The 22,487-nt window shown below is 37.3% G+C and overlaps 1 protein-coding gene across 1 annotated transcript in view; it reads left to right on the top strand.

The window, feature by feature from the left end:
• LOC150076217 (uncharacterized) overlaps positions 1-22,487 on the top strand; it is a 385,004-nt gene that overhangs the window by 339,429 nt on the left and 23,088 nt on the right. The window contains exon 17 of the mRNA XM_090388025.1: positions 10,927-11,058. Coding sequence (XP_090244151.1) covers positions 10,927-11,058 — 132 coding nt within the window. The remainder of the gene's footprint in view (positions 1-10,926; positions 11,059-22,487) is intronic.

The raw sequence follows: 22,487 nt of genomic DNA, 5'->3' as shown, positions 1-22,487 counted from the left end.
AGCTTGGAAACTACGCACCTTAGAGGAGACTTGATTGATGTGTTTAAAGCTCTGAGAGGCATAAGCAAAATGAGTGAGAATAATTTTCATGGTTATAAATTATTCTGGAACAAGGGGCCATAATTTCAAGTTACGGGGAGGGAGATGTTTAGACTGGACTTCAGGAAGTTTTATTTTAGCCAGCGAATTATAAATTACTGGAATAAATTCAAAGGCCAGCTGGATAAAATTATCTATGGGAGGAGGGAAATGCATAAGTTTTTCTTTCCTTTTCTCTTATTAGTTTTTTTTGTTCTTCTTATTATTTTATTTCTATTCTTATTATTTTATTTTATTTATTTTTTTGTTATTTTATTTTATTATTTATTTATTTTTGCCTCGTGCAGCATAAGCCATAGACTTCCTTGCAACATGCGGCCATTGCTAATACTAATACTTAAATTCCTGTATAGCATTGACAAAACTCGAGCAATTCTAGTAGCCCGTCTACACTGTTCAAAGGACTTCGTGTCTGACTGCACAATTATCTCCCCAAGTCCTTTTAATTCTCAATATCCTAGTATCCAACACTGACATTCAGTATGTTGCATTTGTTAGTAAACTTCAGTTGCCATTCCTCAGCCCATCTGCTCAATTTTCATAGATTTTGCTGCAGTAGCATACCTTTGATAACTGTCATTAATAGCCTGTATCATTAGCATTAGTAGAGGCAAAAAAAAAAAAAAACAACCCCTTCCTGTTTCACCTATCCATTCACTCCAAAAATCTGAGCCTTGAATTTTTTAAGCTGTCAACTTCCACAATGACAAATGAAAGTTTGTTCCAGCAATAAATGACCCGCTGGCTAAAAGCAAATTTCCGTACATCTGTTCCACAACTGTCTGTTCTCGATTTCAATTTATGCCCACTCAGGCATGGAATCTAAGGAAAGCAACAGGAAGAATCCCATCAGCATTTACCTTGCTCAAACCATTCAAGGTCTTATACACCTCAATCGGATCACCTCGCAGGTGCTTAGTCTCTAGACGCTACAATTTGCAGAACTTAAGCCTTTCTTGGTAACACCAACCCTTTATTCCACTCACTAATCTCATTGCCCTTCTCTGTACTTGTTCCAGCAGCTCTACATCATTTCCTAAAATGAGGCCTCCAGACCTGTATGCAGTACTAAAAGTGTGGCTAAACAAGATGATAATCACCTCCTTATCCCTGCTAGCAAAGTTCCTATATATCATTGACAAGACCCATGAGCTACTCTTGGATCCTGTCTACACTGCTCACAAAACTTCATATCTGACTGCACAGTTACCCCATGTCTTTTTTTTTATTCTACACTATCCTGAGTGTAGTACCGCATGGTTGCGGTACTACATTCAGGGGGTTACTACTATCCATATGCAGTACTTTGCATTTGTCAATGTTAAACTTCAGTTTTCCACCTCTTAGCCCATCTGCTCAACTTTTCCACACCCTGTTGCAGTAGCATACCGTCCTTACTGTCATTAACAACCCTACCAACCTTCGTATCATCTGCAAACTTGGATATTAAGCCTGATATATACCTTCATCAATATCATTAATAAATAGAGAAACAATAGGCCCAACAAGGATGACTGGGAGACACCACTAATAACATTAGCCCACGAAGATCAGTGTTAATTGATTACCACTCTGTCTTCTCCCACTGAACCATCCCTTTATCCATAGCAGCAACTTGCCCTTAATGCCATACTGCTTCAATTTGTACAGTAGCCTTCCATGTGCAAAAGTATCAAAAGCTTTCCTAAAATTCAAGTATATGATACCAAAATTTTTGCATTTAGTTCCTTTGTGACTATGTCATAGTATCCAATCAAATTGGTTAGACAAGACTTCCAGTTAACAAACTGATGCCATGTATGAACACTAACTGCAGTCATGTCTAGATGATCCTGCAGTGCTTCTTTAACCAGTGACTCTATTATTTTCCTCGGAACAGAAGTTAAACTAACAGGTCTGTAATTACTCGTGTCACCTTTCGATTCCCCCTTTGTGAATTGGGGATATATTTGCACATCTACAATATGCGTGGACCTCCCACTGAGTCCAAAGATTACCTCACAATCATGGCTAAGTGCCTGCTTACTTCCTTTGAAGCCTACTTTAATATGGCCTTATGTAGCCTAGTGGTCAGGAGTGCAAGTGCAGTAGCACACACTCTTTGAGTGGTCTGGGATTCAAGCCTGTGACTGCTAAATACGATTAACATTTGTAAACAATATTTCTTAATAGGTATGAAACTTTTAGTAGCATCCATGATTAATTCCTTGAATGCTTCCCACTTAGAATTTACTGTTGGTAACATCATCAGTTCATCCCACTGTACAGAATTTAAAAACTGTCTGAGACCACTGTACTCACCTTTACAGAAAAAAAAACCCTTTCCTTTTATTGTAAACGCCACTGATCTGGTGGTCTTGCTGGAGTATAAACAAGAACATTTTTTTTTTATATATATAAGTGGATAGATCCCATCCACCCCAGGTGCCTTTCTTATGTTTAACTTCAATAATTTCTCCTCCACTTCGCTGTCAGTTTAGCTCCCTATTACAGTTTGATAAACTTCTGGCATTGTCCTCCCTTAACTCCTTGTGTGAATGTAGATGCAAAATACTTATTCAGTTTGTCAGCTACCTCAACAGGATCACCAACATTCAAACCATCGATATGAAGTGGACCAATCTGATTCAACTCCTTCCTTCTAGAGTTTACATAAGTTAAGAAGTCTTTACTGTTTTTCTTTGTACCCTTTGCCAGAGACACCTCGTAATCTGCCTTCACTTGCCTAACCTCCTTGATGACTTCATTACAGACTACCTTATATCTACAATTGGCATCTGTGTCTTCTGATAATTTATATGCATCCCATACATATAAATTATCAGAATATAAATTACTACACTCCACCTTAAAAACTTTTTCTTCTCTGCCATGAGCCTCATTAGTTCATCTGATGTCCATTTAAGCCTAAACCTTGAACAGTATTTCTCAGTTGGTATGAAAAGCCTAGTAGCTTCGAAGATTAATTCCTTGAATGCAATCCATTTAGAATTTGCTGTTAGTAACATCAGTTTGTCCCACTGTATAGAATTTAAAAACTGTCTGAGACAACTGTACTCACCTTTACAAAAGCAAAACCCTTCCCTTTACCAATGATGGTAGTTACCTCTTTGAGTAAATCCCACTTCAGCACACTGTGATCACTGCCACCTAGTGGTTCCTTTATCTGCAGATTCTTAATGCATGTATAATCACTGCTGATAATCAGATCAAGAGTATTACTCCATCTGGTTGCCTCTTGAACATTATGCTATAGAAAACAATCATTGATTAAATCTACAAAAGTCTTGCTAGTGTTGGAGTGGCCAATACAAAATGTTCCAGTCAATATTTGTGAGGTTAAAATCCCCCATTATCAAACAATCTGATTACTGGCCCACTCTATTTCTCTGTACATTTTTCTGTTGTACTCATCAGAGTGATTAGGCCTATAACACACTCCTACTCTCATTTATGCTTTCCTAGTGCTTATGTCACGGCAAGCCAACTCAACATTGCACTGTCCTCCGATGTCAACTAGATGCATTGCTTTAGATTTTGTACATTGTGTTTTTTAACTAAAAGCATAACTTTGCCTCCTTCCTTCCTATCCTTTCTGAACACATTGTACTCCTCAAATTCCAATTCTGCATTCCTCATCTCTGTGTGACACCACAGCTCTTATGTCCAAACAATATCTGCCTTTCATGTCTCGACCAGTATCCTAAATTGATCAAATTCATTTAATATACTCCTAGTATTGGTGTACATGCAAGTATACATGCACCTATTATTACTCTAACACAGCCCATGTATTTACTTGTTCCATGATGACTCCCAGCACTCCTTGAAATACCCAGCACCTAGCTTTCCAGGCTGCTGCTCATTCCAATAGAAGCAGTGCAATAATCACTTTAACTGATGTGGGATTTACTTAAAGATATAATTACCATCAGGGGAAAAGGAAAGGGTTTTTGTTTCCGTAAAGGTGAGTACAGTGGTCTCAGACAGTTTTTAAATTCTGTACAGTGGGATCAACTGACAATATTACCAACAGTAAATTCTAAGTGGGAAGCATTTAAGGTGGTAGATGACTTTCATCAACCGGTGAAATACCACCACTTTGCTTATTGGAGGCTTGAAGTGGTGAAACCCATGTTTAGTCTCTAGAGCAAAGTTTCCGGCATCCCCCTCCCCCCATACTTCTCCTTCAACCCATGCACGGTACTAAGTACTATAGGTTTTGATACCTTTCGTGTTGGGGTTTTCATAAAAAAAAAAAAAAAAATTCAAGGAATTAATCGTGGATGCTACTAAAAGTTTCATAAGAAATATTGTTTAAGGTTTAGGCCTAAATGGTTATCAAATGAACTAATGAGACTCATGACAGAAGAAACATGAATGGGATGCACATAAATTATCAAGCAACTCAGAAGCCTATGGCAGATATAAGCTAGTCTGTAATCAGGTCACTAAGGAGGTTAGGCAGGCGAAGGCAGATTACGAGAAATCTTTGGCAAAAGATGCTAAGAAAAACAGCAAGAATTTCTTTACTTATATAAACTGTAAAAGGAAGGGGATGAATCTGATTGGTCCACTTGATATCGATGGGTCGACTGTTGATGATCCTGCTCAGATTGCAAACAAACTGAATGAGTATTTTGCATCTACATTCACATATGAGAAGTTATTAAGGTTTTAAAATGGCAGAAGGTTATCAAATTGTAGCAGGGTGCTTAATGATTTTGTAATAACTGAGAGCAAAGTGAAGGAGAAATTGTTGAAGTTAAACATAAAGGCACCTGGGGTGGATGGGATCTATCCAGTTATATTAAAGGAGGCAGCAAAACAACTAAGCAAACCTTTAGCCATAATTATGAAAGCATCTTTGAGACTCAGGGAGGTCCCCATGGACTGGAGATGTTCAAATGTATCCCCCAATTCACAAAGGGGGATCGAAGGGTGACATGATCCCCCTTTGTGAATTGAGTGATTACAGACCAGTTAGTTTAACTTCTGTTCTGGGTAAAATAATGGAGTCACTGGTTAAAGATGCATTGCAGGATCATCTAGATGAGACTGCAGCAATAATTCAGACACACAGCATGGGTTTATTAAGGGAAAGTCTTGTCTGACAAATTTGATAGGATGTTATGATGTGTTTACAAAGGAACTGGATGCAAAAAATAATTTTGATATCATATATTTGGATTTCAGGAAAGCTTTTGACACTATTGCGCATGGAAGACTATTGTACAAATTGGAGCAGAATGGTATTAAGGGTAAGTTGCTACAATGGATAAAAGGATGATCGAGTGAGAGAAGACAGTGGGTGGTAATTAATGGGTGCTGTTCTTCATGGACTAATGTTATTAGTGGAGTCCCACAGGGTTCGGTGTTGGGTCCTCTGTTGTTTTGTATATTTATCAATGATATTGATGAAGGTATATCACGCTTAGTGTCAAAGTTTGCAGATGATACGAAGGTTGGCAGGGTTGTTAATTACAGTAATGGCAGTGTGCTACTGCAACAGGATCTAGATAATTTGGGCAGATGGGCTAAGAAGTGGCAACTGAAGTTAACCTTTTCAAATGCAAAGTACTATATATGGGTAGAAGTAACCCCAGAGAAATGTACCAACTGTGTGGTACTACACTTAAGGTGGTAGAAAATGAAAAAGACCTGGGAGTAATTGTGCAGTCAGATATGAAGTTTTCTGAGCAATGTAGACAGGCTGCCAGGGCAGGTCATGGGGTTTTGTCAATGATATATAGGAATTTTGCTAGCAGAGAAAAGGAGGTGATTGGCCCTCTGTATAAGGAATTGTCAGACCACACCTTGAGTACTGCATGCAGGTCTGAAGGCCTCGTTTTAGGAAGGATGTAGATTTGCTTGAACGTGTACAGAAAAGGGCAACAAGATTGGTGAGGGGAAAGAAGGGATCCTCTTACTAAGAGAGACTTAAGTTCTCAAATTGCAGTGGCTGGAGACTAGTCACCTGCGCTGTGATCTGATTGAGGTGTATAAGGCCTTGAATGGGTTGAGCACGCTGAATTCTGATGGGATCCTTCACTTGTTCAGATTATGAACCTAAGGGGGCATAAATTCAAATTAAGAAAAGACAGATGTACGGAAATGTGCCTTTAGCCAGCGGGTGGTTAATTGCTGGAACAAACTTCCATCAGTCGTTGTGGAAGTTGATAGGTTAAATAAATTTAAGGAGGAACTGGACAAGCATTTGGAGGAAATGGTGTGTTTTTTTTTTGTTTTTTTTTTTTTTGCTGATGCTGCATAAGCTCATACACTTGCTTTCTTGCATCACATGCCACTACTACTACCTCTGCCTGCAAGTCTGTGATTCTCCTCCAAACTAACAGTTTTCTGACCCACCAACACTGCCTCGATAGCTTCAGCAAATATTCTTGAACCCTTTCTATTTAAGTATATCCCATGCACAATCTCTCCAGGGCTGTATTGATTGACAAGGCTTTCATCATATACTTCCTCTTATTGTGTCTGGGCAGAATTTCAGACACTTTCAAATTTAACCGTAACTTGTAACTTTTGTTCAACATTGACCTGTACTTGTATCATTGGCAAACTTAAACATTGTCTGATATATCCTTCATCAATATCATTAATAAATACAGAAAAGAGCAATGGGCCCAGCATTGAACTCTGCAAAACTTCACTAATAACATTAGTCCAAGAAGAGCAGCACCATTGATAATCATAGTCTATCTTCCTCCACTCAATGATCACTTTATCTGTAGCAGTAGCCTGCTACTAATGCCACACTGCCTCCTCCAATTTGTACACTAGTTTTTTTATAAGAAATCTAAATTTATGATGTCAAAATCATTTTTAGCATCCATATCCTTTGTTATTGCATTGTGGTATCCAATTAAATTGGTCAGACAATATTGCCTCTTAATAAATCCATGCTGTGGCCAGGGCTGCCGCAGCCCTATGTACCGCAAGTAAGCGAAATCAAATTTTCTGCCCCAAAATATTTGGATTAAAAAATAAAATAAGGCGTAAATAAAATAGCATTCATTTATTGATTTATAACACTCAAACAGATTGTGCAGTAATATTAACAAAACTGAATTCCAGTTATAAACTATTATTAATACACGAAGCTTCAGCCATTGAATGATTTTCCGACTGAACCTCGCAGTTTAACATCCCTAAAACATAAAATTTCGGACGCGTACGTGCTAACCATGTACCACGGGAGGCGGAGTTAACTTTTATAACACTCAGAATTTCTTTCCCGATTAAAAGAACCAACTGATGACGGAACTGCGAAAGTTCAACATTAGGACTCTTGGTTCTTCTCATTCTTAGTTTCATAATCGTTAATTTTTATGTATGACAATCCAAGTGGAAAAGAGTGCACTTTTTTTCCCTCAGGGAATTTTTTTATAATTTTTTAATTTATTCATATTTTAACCATATGGATTAGGAGGTAAGTTTCGTCATATTTATAAGCAATGGTAAAAAATTTAAATCATATAAAGAATCAAAGCTATAAGCATATGCTAACAAATAAGTTGCACATGGTAACACAAAAAATACCTACCCTGAGAAAAAAATTAAAATACAGTACGGTCAGTCCTCATACAACACACGTTTACACTACACAAATTCGATCATACACAATTTATAAATATAGGAACTATGTCGTATATAACACGAACTGAATTAGCTTGTGCATGATTCACCTTTGTGTTTACAAGAGGCAATCGAACTCTGGAATCACCCGAACTGAACGAAGAGAAGTTTCTGAAAATGTATTTATATTTTTCATATGATTGAAGAATTCAATGAAGGGAAAACACATTTCACCATAATAATATAAAAACCCAAAATTCAAGCTGTCAGTATTATTTCAAATGCAATTGGATCAAGTTTAATACCCGTTTATAACAGATTCCACTAGCAAAAATGCAACTGGAAATTATTTTATGGTAGTGACCTCCAGAAATGTGTTTTAGAGAAATGTGAGGTGATAATAGTGTGTTTCTGTCTTTACTGCTTTGTTTATTCAAGTGCTACAAGCGGGCAGCTTTGTGTATCAAGCGTGCCTTCTCATTTTTGTCCTTTTTTATAGTGTAATTGTGTTTTATTCTCCAAAAATGAGTAAACTACTTGAGAAAAGTGTGAAAAGTAAGTGTGCTGGTGAAGATACTACAGATTCAGACAAAAAAGAAAAGCATTATCGATAGACTGCCAAAAATTCTTACCAGGGGAAAACTTGTAGCGGCCTCATACAAGTGTTTAGGACCATATTGTTTATGGCCAAAATCATACCGACCTCCAGCCCACGGGGTTTCCCCAGTAAGGCTTATGGCCAGTCTGCCTCTGTCGATAGAGGAAAAAAATGAAATTATGATTTTGAGCGAAATTAGTATTAGTAATGGCCGCATGGTGCAAGAAAGCCTATGGCTTATGCTGCACCAGCCAAAAAAAAAAAAAAAAAAAATCCAAACAAAACAATGATAAAAACAAAAAAAAAAATAAATAAATAAAATAAATAACTAAATAATAATAATTAATAAATAAAAAAATAAAATAAAATATAAATAAAAATGAAATTAAACCTATCATCCTATGCGCTTCCCTTACCCGAAAGTACTATCCAGATGACCTTTGAATTTCCCCAAATTGTCGGCCTCTACCACCCATGAAGGCAACTTATTCCAGTAATTTATAACTCGCTGGCTAAAATAAAACTTCCTGCAGTCCAATCTAAACATTTCCCCCCGTAACTTGAATTTATGTCCCATAGTTCTAGCATCATTTATAATCTTGAAAATTGTGTCCTCATTCATTTTACTGATGCCTCTCAGAGCCTTAAACACCTCAATCAAATCTCCTCTAAGGTGTCTAGTTTCCAAACTCTGCAACCCACATATTCGAAGTCTTTCTTCATAAGGACGCCCTTTTGCCGATCTCACCAGGCGAGTTACCGTTCTTTGCACCCTTTCAAGAAGCTCGATGTCTTTCTTTAGGTGCGGTCTCCATACCTGAACACAGTATTCCAAGTGTGGTCTAACATAAGCCTTATATAATGGGATTATCACGTCCCTATCTCTACTTACAAAAGTTCGATAGATCATCGATAGGACACCATGGGCCTTCCTTGCAACCTGTTTACAATGCTCAGAGAATTTCATGTCTGACTGTATCGTAACACCCAAGTCCCTTTCCTCCAGTACTGGGTTTAGTTGAACTCCACCAAGTGAATAAGTTTGATTTAGTTGAACTCCACCAAGTGAATAAATGAAAGAACATGTGATATTGCGCATATTGCTAAATAGAAAATTTCGCTATAAAGAAGTCTGTTAATTAAACATAGGTCTGACTTGTATATGTTAAAGGTTTTTTTTAGCGTCTTCTTGAACTGCTGCCAGTAAGCGATGCTATCCATCACTTACTGGCGATACAGTAGTGTTGCCTATCCATCCATTGAGGTCTCCTCGATGGATGGATAGGCAACACTACTGTACCAAATGTGTGGTACTATACTTAAGGTGGTAGAAAATGAAAAAAGATTTGGGAGTAATTGTGGAGTCAGATATGAAGTTTTCTGAGCAATGCCGACAGGCTGCCAGAGCAGGTCATGGAGTATTGTCAATGATATACAGGAATTTTGCTAGTAGGTAAAAGGAGGTGATTGTCCCTTTGTATAAGGCAATGGTCAGGCCACTCTTTGGTTACTGCGTACAGGTCTGGAGGTCTCATTTTAGGAAGGGTGTAGAGTTGCTTGAGTGTGTCAGAGAAGGGCAACAAGATTGCTGAGGGGAATGAAGGGGTCCTCTTTCCAAGAAAGGCTTAAGTTCTGCAAATTGCAGTGGCCGGAGACTAGGCACCTGCGAGGTGATCTGATTGAGGTGTATAAAGCCTTGAATGGGTTGAGCATACTGAATTCTGATGGGATTCTTCCACTTGCTCAGATTATGAACCTGAGGGGGCATAAATTCAAATTGAGGAAAGACAGTTGTAGAATTGATGTGTGGAAATTGTCTTTAGTCAGTGGGTGGTTAATTGCTGGAACAAATTTCCATCTGTAGTTGTAGAAGTTGATAGCTTAAATAAATTCCAGGAGAAACTGGACAAACTTTTAGAGGGAATGGATGTGCAAATTTTTTTTTTTTTTGTTGATGCTACATAAGCTCATACGCTTGCTTTCTTGCATCACATGCCTCTATTACTACTTCTGCCACCTCAGTCAGGGTCTAAAACATTTTCTAAGTAGTGGCATACACTTTAAATAAATGGCAGTATACATCCCCATTGGAGAAGTGTGCAATACCAAGTGTGCAATTTAGAGTAGTGCAATACCAAGGCATTGTATGGTGAGGTGCTTCCACAGTATGAGATCGATGTGTAAGACTAAATAAGAACTTAAAGTATAGAACTGCTTATAGTAGATGTTATTAATTAAGTGAATTATTATGGTGGATGTTAATGAATGTTACAAGAAATTGCTCTGGGGGGAAAAAAAATTACAGACTAGATTAAATATGATAAAACAGAATTCATGAACACTTTATTCAGTGTTCATGAAGTGTAGTTAAATAAATGAATATTTCTGAATGTTTCTAAAAGCACCTACAGTTATCACAGAGGAATAACCATCTTTTTAGTGTTTACATAACTTACAGTGGATATTAGATATATGCAAATTTCTTTTATGCTTTCACGTGATAAATTCAGGATCTCTCACTGAGATCCTGAATTTATCATGAAATTTAATTTCCTCTATATCAACAAAATTTTTAAATTCCACATCACTTTAATTTTATTCCATTTTCATTTCTTTTCTTTATCCCATTTCAGATATAGATGAATGTAAAGAACATGAAGGGCGTGGTAGACTTTGCATTGGACAGTGCATCAACCTTCTAGGTTCATATACATGTTCTTGCCCCCGAGGTTATAACATAGCAAGAGATAACAGAACATGCCAAGGTAAAAGCTATTTTCGCTAGAAAGATGAATTTTATAAAGGGATGATACAAATTATTAGAGGTTAACTGCGATTGGTAATGGGTTTTATAATTCAGATGATAACACTTCTCCTTAATTTAAATTTAGGACCTCAATTTTTTGTATTATTTATAACAATGAAAATTTCATGTTCATTTATTTTAATCTCCCTCTCAGAACCATATAGACCTTAATCAAGTCTCTTTTAGGGTGCCTAGTTAATAATCTCCACAGTGCACATATTTCATAAGTCTCTCCTCATATAAGCAATACCACCAGATGCACTATGAACCTTTTCAAGAATTTCAACCTGCAAACCTCTCTCTCTCTCTCTCTCTCTCTCTCTCTCTCTCTCTCTCTCTCTCTCTCTCTCTCTCTCTCTCTCTCTCTCTCTCTCTTCCTTTACTGTTTTTAACTTTAATTTTTTTTAATTCAACTTCTAATGTATATGTTATTTTGGGGTTGTTATACCTCAAGTGCAAACATGCATTTCACACCAGCTGTTGCTATTATCTGTCACTATCATCAGTACAATTTCTGTACTCATTAAATTTTGGATCAAAGTGACATTGTAACTAACTTTTGATTAATCAACAGTAGCAAATTTAAATCAGTTAGGCTTTAGGCATGCACTTTGTTTGCCTATGCATAAATATACCACTGTTAACCAATGCCCAAGATATGAACAAAGTTGTAATTGAACAGCATAATTTTAAAGTTCTCTCAACTTCCCATTAATTTCAGTAGACTTTTCTGCTAGGATACATAATATGTTGGTGTATTTAATGAATAAGGACTTTTTTTTTTTTTTTTTTTTTTTTGAAAGTGTTGAGGGCAGTACAGAGGGCAAAATGACATAGCTACAGAAGGGGCAGAGGTATATTTTTCCAACTTGTGGGATGACAGATCTTCACATTCTCACTAACATTCATATTATTGAAAGTGTTGGCTGGTTAATCTTGATTTTATCCAAAAGGGAAAGAATATTCAGATTAATTAATTAGCCCTCTTTTACAAATTCACTCCTTATCACATGGACATTGTTTCTGCTGCATGCTTTTTCTATTTTCTACAGATACTTCCATTGGTTCCATTCTGGATTAGAATCTGTAATTCCACCTCTTTATTCCAAACCAGTTTAAAAAATATGCATTCAGCATTCATTTTCTGGTTTACCCTAAGCACACTAAACTACATTTAAATTTCTTCTTTTAAATTTATCTCTCCTGCTTCTTTCTTTGGGACAACTTATGTACTAGTATTTCTGTGCAATTTAAACTTCAGTCGTCACATCAAACTAAGAGAATTATGCCTTTGTGCTACCATACTACCCTAAACAATATTTGCAAAAAAAAAAAAAAGAAAAATGAGCTTATTCATTAATAGAAGTATACTGCCACTTCTTCCAAAGGAGAAGTATCAATATACTTTTCCTTTGGGAGAACTGCTTATTCAGGGTGCATGAATACTCATTACACAGGAAGCCACAATAGATGCTTTTTTATGAAAACTTTCATTTGGTTTTTATTTATAGAGCTGTGCACTAACAGTACATTAGTAACTAGTATTTCTGGAAAATCATAACCTACAGAAATTCAAGTCCAGCTGTAAATTCAGAAATATAGGAAACAATGGGAAAGAAGTGGGAATGAATAAATTTTCTAACATTTTAAAACAATTTATTAATAAGTACATATTAAGAAACGACTATTTACATGATGCCCACAATTTATTAGTATACTTTTAAGAATTATGTTATAAAATATTTGGTTATTTTTTGTTGTACACTGGATTCTGCTTTACACCATTCATAAAAATGTTCGCATTTGTTTAAACTTTAAAAACTCAGATGTATTTTCTATTACATTTTCTTCCTACTGATGGCCTCGATGCAAAGTTTCAAATACTGCCAACATTTGTTTGGAAGGTTTAATATTGCCCTCATTTTCATCTAACTCAATGTCAATATTGTCACTAACTAGTTCTTTAAATACGCTTCAAAATATTGACATCGCTCGGATATTCAGCTACTATGACATCATTATCAAATCCTAAAAATTCGTCAAGAACAATTTCTCCACTGATCAAACCTTGCTTGGAACTCTTCCTAAGATTGCTCAATGTGTTCTAGTAGTTTATCCCACTCATCTCTGTTAATTAGCATTTTAACAAAACCTGCTTTTGCGAAACAATTCTTAATCGTTGTTTCCATCACATCTTGACTCGATGCTTTTGCCAACTCTGATATGCACATCCACAAATCTATAACAGAATCTATAGGTTGGTTGGTTGGTTTCTATTCTAAGTATAATTTTTGGTCCAGTGGACCAAGGCATTATCAAATTCTTGATAATGCCTTGGTCCATTGGCTGCAGTTAAGACGAATTATTCAGAAGAAAGAAAACAAGCTTCACACTTGTAGGTTTCGAAATTACTGGGTGACGTTGTCGGGCAGTTGTTGACAATCAACAGAATTGTTCTGTTTTCTTTTGTCATCTTTCTATCGAAATTTAAAATTCATTGCTCAAATATTTTGCTTGTAATTCGAGGTTTTTTGTTGTAGTTGTAGTCCAACTCTAACAGCTTTACTCCTTTGAAACATCTTACTTTTGCCTATTACCAAAAGCTTCAGTTTTTCATTATCAGCCATATTTGCAACCTTACTATTTTCTGCTTACTATTTTTATCACCTAAACATTTGTCACCTTTAAAAGTCAGTGTCTTATTCGGCAAACATTTAAAAATTAGATATGTTTCATCAACGTTGAATATGTAGTAGTGGCATGTGATGCAAGAAAGCAAGTGTATAAGCTATTGCAGCATCAGCCAAAAAAAATCACACCATTCCCTCCAAATGCCTGTCCAGTTCCTCCTTAAATTTATTCAACCTATCAACTTCCACAACGACAGATGGAAGTTTGTTCCAGCAATTAACCACCCGCTGGCTAAAGGCAAATTTCTGCACATCTATTCTACATCTGTCCTTTCTTAATTTGAATTTATGCCCCCTTAGGTTCGTAATCTGAACAAGTGGAAGGATCCCATCAGAATTCAGCATGCTCAACCCATTCAAGGCCTTATACACCTCAATCAGATCACTGTGCGGGTGCCTAGTCTCCAGCCACTGCAATTTGCAGAACTTAAGCCTCCCTTGGTAAGAGGATCCCTTCATTCTCTTCACCAATCTTGTTGCCCTTCTCTGTACACGCTCAAGCAAATCTACATCCTTCCTAAAATGAGGCCTCCAGACCTGTACGCAGTACTCAAGGCGTGACCTGACCATTGCCTTATACAGAGCGACAATCACCTCCTTTTCCCTGCTAGCAAAATTCCTATATATCATTGACAAAACCCCATGGCCTGCCCTGGCAGCCTGTCTGCATTGCTCAGAAAACTTCATATCTGCCTGCACAATTACTCCCAGGTCTTTTTCATTTTCTACCACCTTAAGTGTAGTACCACACAGTTGGTACATTTCTCTGGGTTACTTCTACCCATATGCAGTACTTTGCATTTGTCAAGGTTAATCTTCAGTTGCCACTTCTTAGCCCATCTGCCCAAATTATCTAGATCCTGTTGGAGTAGCACACTGCCATTGCTGTCATTAACAACCCTGCCAACTTCGACATTAAGCCTGATATACCTTCTCAATATCATTGATAAATATACAAAACAACAGTGGACTCAACACCAAACCCTGTGGGACTCCACTAATAACATTAGTCCACGAAGAGCAGCACCCATTGATTACCACCCTCTGTCTTCTCCCACTTAACCATCCTTTTATCCATTGTAGCAACTTAAAGTAATTACTTGTTTAAAGTAATTGGTGAATGATCCGAGTGAAATATAGGGTTGTCATTGTGAACATCTATATGAGTAGAGGAGAATATTAGGTCAAGGTAGGCATTTTCTCGGGGTGGAAAATTGCAAATTCGTTCAAGACCATAGCTGTGAAGCATATTAAAGAGAGAAAGTCACCCAAAAAGCATTGCTATGTTGGCAGATTGAATTAGTGGGAAGATAGATTCCAGCGAGCTTTCTAAGTACTGAAGGTCGATATTAGTTAAGGGAAGTGGAAAATAAAGCAATACGATTAAAACGTTTAACTTGCCAAGATGAAGAAGGCAGTATAGTGATTCAATATTTGTGAAATTTGATGCAATTTCACAGAGTATATGGTTAGAATGTATAACAGCTACTCTGCATCCACGAGATCCTGTCCTTTCTATGGATTGTATATTGCTCATCTATAATCTCCTGATCTCAATATCTATGGAGAGCCAGGTTTCAGTGAGCAGGTAAACGTCATAAATATGTGAGCCTTGGATTGCTCTAAAGTGGTTTAGGTTGCTAATTATACTCCTGCAATTCTGAAGGTAAACACTGAACAGTTGGGATCTGGGGATTCTATGATGAGAGGAGAGTGTAGTATGTGTAAATAGCAGGGCTTCTGATTGCTATGCCTGTGGAGAAGAGATTTTGGACTCCCTTGATGGTCTGTCCGTGAAGCGTTTTACTAGAGCCCATGATATGAGAGATCTTAGATTCAGCACTTTTTCTGTTTGTGATGGCAGGCCTGTTATTATAAAAGATGAGTAGGTGGGACACCGTGTCTTCAGAGAATGGACATGTACACTGAAACCATATTCTTCTTTAATTAAGTTGATAAGATCTTCAGATTTAGTGGCGGGTCCAAGCCTAGAAACAAAAATTCGGTCTTTTGTGGGAATAATTGTGATATTGAACTTATGTTTGAGTAACTGAGATTTTTCTGCAGTAGTTACATTCTGTGTTTGATGAATTTTGGCTGGAAGCTTGGAGGAAGTATCTTGAGATATAGAGGCTTTAACATTTTCTGAAGGTTTGTTCTGTTTTGATCTTTGGTGTGATATTTGAGACTGGCAATCAGAAGCAGGTTTACTCACTGTGGCTGCAGTCCTACAGACAGGTTTGCAGGCCTCATTAGATGTGGCAGCAGTTATTTTTGCATATGTTGCCTTAACTGATGTTGAAGAGGATCCCACTTGGTGACTTTGAGCTTGTAAAATAGAGGTACAGACAGAACTGCTCTGCAGAGGAGAGCAGGTGGTAGGAGTGGTTCGATTTACATCAGAAGAATCATCTGACAGAGTCTGTTTGGCAATAAATTGCTCTGTTGAATGACTTGAATCATGAATGTTAGCAGGCTTTGGCAAATTAATATTTGCAGCAGTAGGAGTATTGAGGCTGGTGGAAGATGAAGATCTGGTCTCAATACTAAGGGCATCGTCAGGTAATGAAGAATTCCTATTCACTTTGAGCCCATTAGTTTCAAGAGTAGGTTCAGAATTCTTCCTAGCTTCCCTTAAGTGGCAAGATATAATTGACTTGAGATTTTTAATTTGGTCATTAATGTCGGAAATTTCAGCTTGTTGATTAGTTAATATTGTTTTTATACCACAAATCTCCGTGGATAGCTTGCAGTTTCCTTCATTGAGTGTATTAGAATCCAGGGGAATATCAGATTTTGCAGTATGAGGTATGCTGATTAGCTGAGTTTGAATGAGGATTTTCTGCATGGTATTAAAGAGTAGTTCCTGGAATTCAGTTGATTGCAGAATACAAAAGGTTGGATTCAGAGTTTCAGTAGGGAGGGAGTTAGCACAGATATGTGTTTGAGTTGATGTGACCCCGAAGACAACAAAGAAGGATTAGAGGCTTCATCCACGTACGATTCAGAGTCAGTATTTCTAGTTATTGGCATGATATTTGTCTCAAATGAACTAGAGGAGGGCATTTCAACTTTGTTAGTGGAAGAGGAGGAAAGTGTCTCAGGTTCCGTGCTGTTTTGCATTGCAACAGTTATAGGGCTTTTCTGAGAATTTCTGAGTCGACATCTATCACAACAGAATGATTTCCGATGACTTTTATTTAATTTTTTCAGGTCAGAGTGGGTACAGTCATTGCATATTAATTGCTTACACTCAATACATTGGACAGTGGGGGGTCAGAGCTGGTCCCACAGATGGTGCAGATGCTGGAATTTTGACAGAAGGTAGTATTTGTCATATTGAATTCAGTTACTGTAGTGTTACTAGACAATTTAATATCACCACCAGTTGTGGTTTTGCAAGCAATTGGCACTGTGACCAGCCGGTTGCTTAATTGTCCCGCAGTGAAATCCACAGGTAGCAGGGGTCTAAGTAGGGAGGGGAGAGTAGAGCGGCTATGCGAAACTCTAATGCCTGGTCAAGTGTCTGTTGGACACTGTATAAGTTGAACTACAAGATAATGGCTGAAAGCGCTTGTATAGAGTAGCAGAATGAACATGCAGAAATTCATTTAATACTTATCTGTTGTCTGCTCAAATAATAAAGTACTTGCACCTGGCAATCCAAGGGCCTGTCTTTATGTGGTGGCACTAATTGGAACTTAATACTTTAATTAAAAAACACACAAATCAAGAAAAGTTTATGGAGCACATCATACAAACAGCCGGCCACAATTGTCCCCTAGCGGTTGTATCATCCAGTTCCTTTGTGACCACATCATAGTATCCAATCAAATTTGTCAGACAAGACTTCCCCTTAACAAACCCATGCTGTGTCCAAAGAGCTATAACTGAAGTCTTGTCTAGATGATCCTGCAGTGCTTCTTTAACCAGTGCCTCGATTAATTTCACAGGAATAGAAGTTAAACTAACAGGTGTATAATTACTTGTGTTGCCCTTTGATCCTCCTTTGTGAATTGGGGTCACATTTGCACATCTCCAGTCCGTGGGTACTTCCCCTGAGTCCAAGGAAGCTCTCGTAATTATGGCTAAGGGTTTGCTTACTTCCTTTGCTGCCTTCTTTAATATAACTGGATAGATCCCATCCACCCCGGGTGCCTTTATTTATGTTTATCTTCAACTGTTTCTCCTCCACTTTCCTCTCAGTTATTACAAAATCATCTAGCTCACTGCTGAGTTTAATTCACCTCTGGCATTCTCCTTCCTGAATAACTCCTCATGTGTGAATGTAGATGCAAAATACTCATAGTTTGTTAGCCACCTTAGCAGTATCATAAACAGTTGAACCAGCAATATCTGATGGACCAATCAGATTCATCCCTTTCCTTCTACAATTTACATAGGTAAAGAACTCTTTGCTGTTTTTCTTTGCATCCTTTGCCAAAGATTTCTCATAATCTTCCTTTGCCTGCCTAATCTCCTTTGTGACTTGGTTACAGACCAGCTTATATCTGTCATAGGCTTCCATGTTGCCCATTAATTTATATGTATCTCATGCATTTTTCTTCTCTGCCGCATATCTCATTAGTTTATCTGATATCCATTTAGGCCTAAATCTTGAACAATATTTCTTAGTTGATATGTAATGTCTAGTAGCTTCCAAGATTAATTCTTTGAATGCCTCCCATTTTGAATTTGCTGTTGGTAACGTCATCAGTTGGTCCCATCGTATAGAATTTAAATACTATCTCAGACCACCGCAGTCGCCTTTACAAAAGCAAAAACCCTTCCCTTTACCCCTGTTGGTAGTTACTTCTTTGAGTAAATCCCACTTCAGCACACTGTGATCACTGCCACCTAGTGGTTCCTTCATCTGCAGATTCTTAATGCATGAAGAATCGCTACTGTTAATCAGATCAGAGTATTACTCCCTCTAGTTGCCTCCCGAACATGCTGATGTAGAAAACAATCATCCAATAAATCCACAAAGATTTCATCTTTTAAAGAACACAAATGATCTGAATAATTCTTAAGATCATTCTCGGTGAGAGATTCATTGATTTCAGCTAACTCTTGCATACTGTGAACTTGTTTTCTCATTAAATTGCTTTCAATTATTTCCAGTTTTTCAGTGAAGGCTTTTAATACGTGTTTGCAGTCTATCACCATAATTAATTTCCCTTGAAGTTGAAGTGATACTTCATTAAGTTTCCGAAAAATCCAAGCCATATAGTATGTGTTGTTTTTGCATTTGCTGATCTCTTTTACTAAACCTGTATCTCCTTCACTTTCTAAAAAACTAATTATCGTATCAAAATGGTTTACAAATCTTGTTAGACAGTTTACTTTAGAAAGCCATCTGACTACTGAATGTAAAAGAAGCCTCACATACTGTTCTTCATTATCAACACAAAATTTTCTGAAAAGGCAATCATATTTGCTATGTGATTTTATTTTATTGATAGTTTTAATAACTATACTGAGAGATTGATGAACTGGACTAATATATTTTGCACCCAGATGATGTTGGTGCAAAATGAAGTGTATTGCAAGAACTTCAAAATAATATTCCTTTAGGTGGGTTATAAAACCTTTGTCTTCCAACCATGAAGATAGCACCATCAGTGGTAGAGGATACCAAATTTTCCAATGGTACTTGATATTCGATATGTTTACCAACTTTATCAGGATGTTTCTTTTTTAAGTGATCTAAAAGTCTTGATGGTTTCATAGCCTCATTACACATAAGGCTGCCTTGAGTCGAATGGGCTTTCAATAAAACCATAAGCTAGATATTCATCCAGATACTGTTGAAACTTTCTTTTCAGCACTTGACATGATTGATGATGGGTTAAATAACTACAAAGAATTAAATAATAAAATATAAACTATTTTTTATTTAACTCTCATAGCCCGTGTCACTCATAAAAGCACTGTGGATCAAAAATAAACAACTTCCACAAGTAAACAATAAATCAATACTAATTTTCGCTTAGAAAGTAGAAACAAGACTGAAACATTTCCTCATCCCATCCATACCTCGTATATTGACCAATGAAACAAAATAATAAATAAATAAACCATGCCCACCATGCTGCCGCCAAGGTCTCAGATGTCGGAAAGGCACAAATGCCAGGGCTTGCGGAGATGGCACCTCCGTAGCCAGGTGGGCAGGAGCAGCAGTACGTAGCACACGCTTCTTGATTAGACCGGGGTTCAAGCCTATGCCCACCAAATACGGAGAATGCGGAATGGTCAGGGAATGACCACTGCATATTCCCGGAGCAATATGGCCTTAGTTGCTAATGCTCCTAAAAACCAAAAAAAAATAATAATCTTGCAGAGACATTACCGCTGAAGGCACTTTGTCATTTAATGCCTATGACAAGCAAAGGTAATTGAATTAAATCATGCCCACTATTTTCCTATTATCAAAATTTCTAACTCACTCCTATGTTAAAAATCAGTTGTCTCAGAGGAAAAGAAAACCCAATGAGAGAAATTAAATAATAAGGAATAAGATGTCGTCGGGTAGGGTTGAACTTTGGAGAGCCATAAACCATTGTATAATACCCATGATTTTTTCATCCCCCAAAAACAAATTTTTGCCCCCTTTAAGAATCGCTGATCTAAGCCTTGGTTTCCCAATAAATTTGCTAAGTCTATTCAAGATAAGAATGTTGCATATTGCAATTGGCTTGTATTCAAATCTCCAGCTTCATTTCCTTCCTACACCAAAGATCACAACAATTGTAAAGCAGTTATTAATCACTCAAAAATAGATTTCGAACGGGCTAAGAGTAGACTTGCTAGCATCCTACTTTTCTTCCAACTCACGTATTGATGATCTTGGTAAACCACCTGCTACATTCCCAGTACACCCTATTCAGTAGTTCCTGTGGTATTCTGTCAAAAAGGATGTCAGAAGGATTTTGAACAGTCTTGTTGCTAAGAAAGCTCCAGGTCCTGATAGTATTTCTCCACTTGTTCTCAAAACCTGCTCCTGAGCTTAATCCTGTTCTGTTGCCTTTTTTCACTTTCTTATTCCGAAGCTGTTTTTCCTTCTTGGAAATTTGCTCATATCCTGCCAGTTCCTAAAAAAGGGTGACAAATTCCTCCCATTCAGAAAGAATAGAAGTAATCACCTGATTGTGATTACTTCTATTCTTTCTAAAGTAATGGAGAAATCAATTAGCCACCAACTCTTAAACCATCTAGAAACCTTACATCTGATTAATGATCACTATTTTGAATTCCATCATTGTTGATCCACAGGTGATATTCTGCCTTAAATTATCCATCTATGGACAAATTCAATGGAAAAGTTTGGTGAAACTGAAGCAGTTGCTCTTGACATTTCAAAGGCTTTTGATCATATTTGGCATAAAGGTCTTCTAAATAAGCTTCCATCTTATGGTTTGCCAGCTGTTTTCTGCAGTTTGGTATCCATTTTTCTCTCTGACTACTCACTGCAGATGATGGCTCTCTGTCTTCTAACTTCTCCACTAATGCTGGTGAGGTTCAGTTCTTTCCCTCACATTTTTCCTCTTGTATATTAATTGACCTTCCATTGAACAGAAATCCTATCCATGGTTTTGCTGATGATAGCACATTGCAATCCACCTTCCAGTTTGAGAAACCTTGCCTTGCACAAATGGTTTCAACTCCTTGAATATCCACCAAAAATTCCTTAAATGCTGATTTCCAGGTAATTCTCCAATAGGGGAAAAGATAACTTGGTTGACCTCAATCCTTTTAAAACTCAGTCCTGTCTTATATCTCACAAAAGAATTCTTCTGCTCCTGTGCGGTGCCTCCATAGCCAGGTGGGAAGGAGCAGCGGTGCGTAGCACACGCTTCTTGATTAGACCGGAGTTCGAGCCGTCACCACCAAATACAGAGGATGCAGAAAGGTCAGGGAATGACCACCGCGTATCCCGGAGCAATATGGCCTTAATTACTAAAGCTCCTAAAAACCAAACAACAACAATAACCTGTGCTTATCTTCAATGACGCTGATTTCTAGGCAATATCACATATCTCTGTTGGGGATTGATGTTAAAAACTGGGTTTTCAAAAAAGAAAACCCAGTTTTTAACATTGCTTCCTCTGCATCTAAAAACTGGGTTTTCTTTTTTGCTCTTGGCATTACTTTTACTCCAAACAAATATTCACTCTGTAAAATCACAAACTATCTTGAAATATTGTTCCCACATCTGTGGATGTGCCCCCAAAATCACTCTTGGACTTCTGGGTTCCACTCAAAAGATGGCAGTTATGTTAATTAATGACTAATATCTAACAAAGTCTCTCCATTCTCTATCTCATAGATGTTCTGTTTCTGCTGTATGCCTTTTCTACAGATAATTCTATGGGCACTGTTCTTCTGAAATGTGTTCTATAATTCCCACTCTCTCTTCCTAACCAGACGTGCTGCAACCAGTTGGATTGAATGTTGAGAAGATGAAAGAAGATACTTGTTGACACTAAACTTGAATTTCTGTAGATTGTAATTTTCAAGAAACACATAACCCATGCATGGTACTAAGTAATATAGGTTCTAAGACCTCTTGTGTTTTGGGTTCTCATAAAAAAAAAAAAAAGTGTATGAACTGTCTTCAGCTGGAATGAGTTCAGATCAGTTTTTTTGGTGAACCTGAATCTGAGCTTTAAAGATACATTATTATAATTATTACCCT

This window comes from Mastigoproctus giganteus, chromosome 13 (assembly GCF_048544385.1).
Source record: "Mastigoproctus giganteus isolate SK-2022 chromosome 13, ASM4854438v1, whole genome shotgun sequence".
NCBI lineage: Eukaryota > Metazoa > Arthropoda > Arachnida > Uropygi > Thelyphonidae > Mastigoproctus > Mastigoproctus giganteus.
Note: the sequence above shows the minus strand (reverse complement) of the source record. Positions and strands in the feature narration are given on the sequence as shown.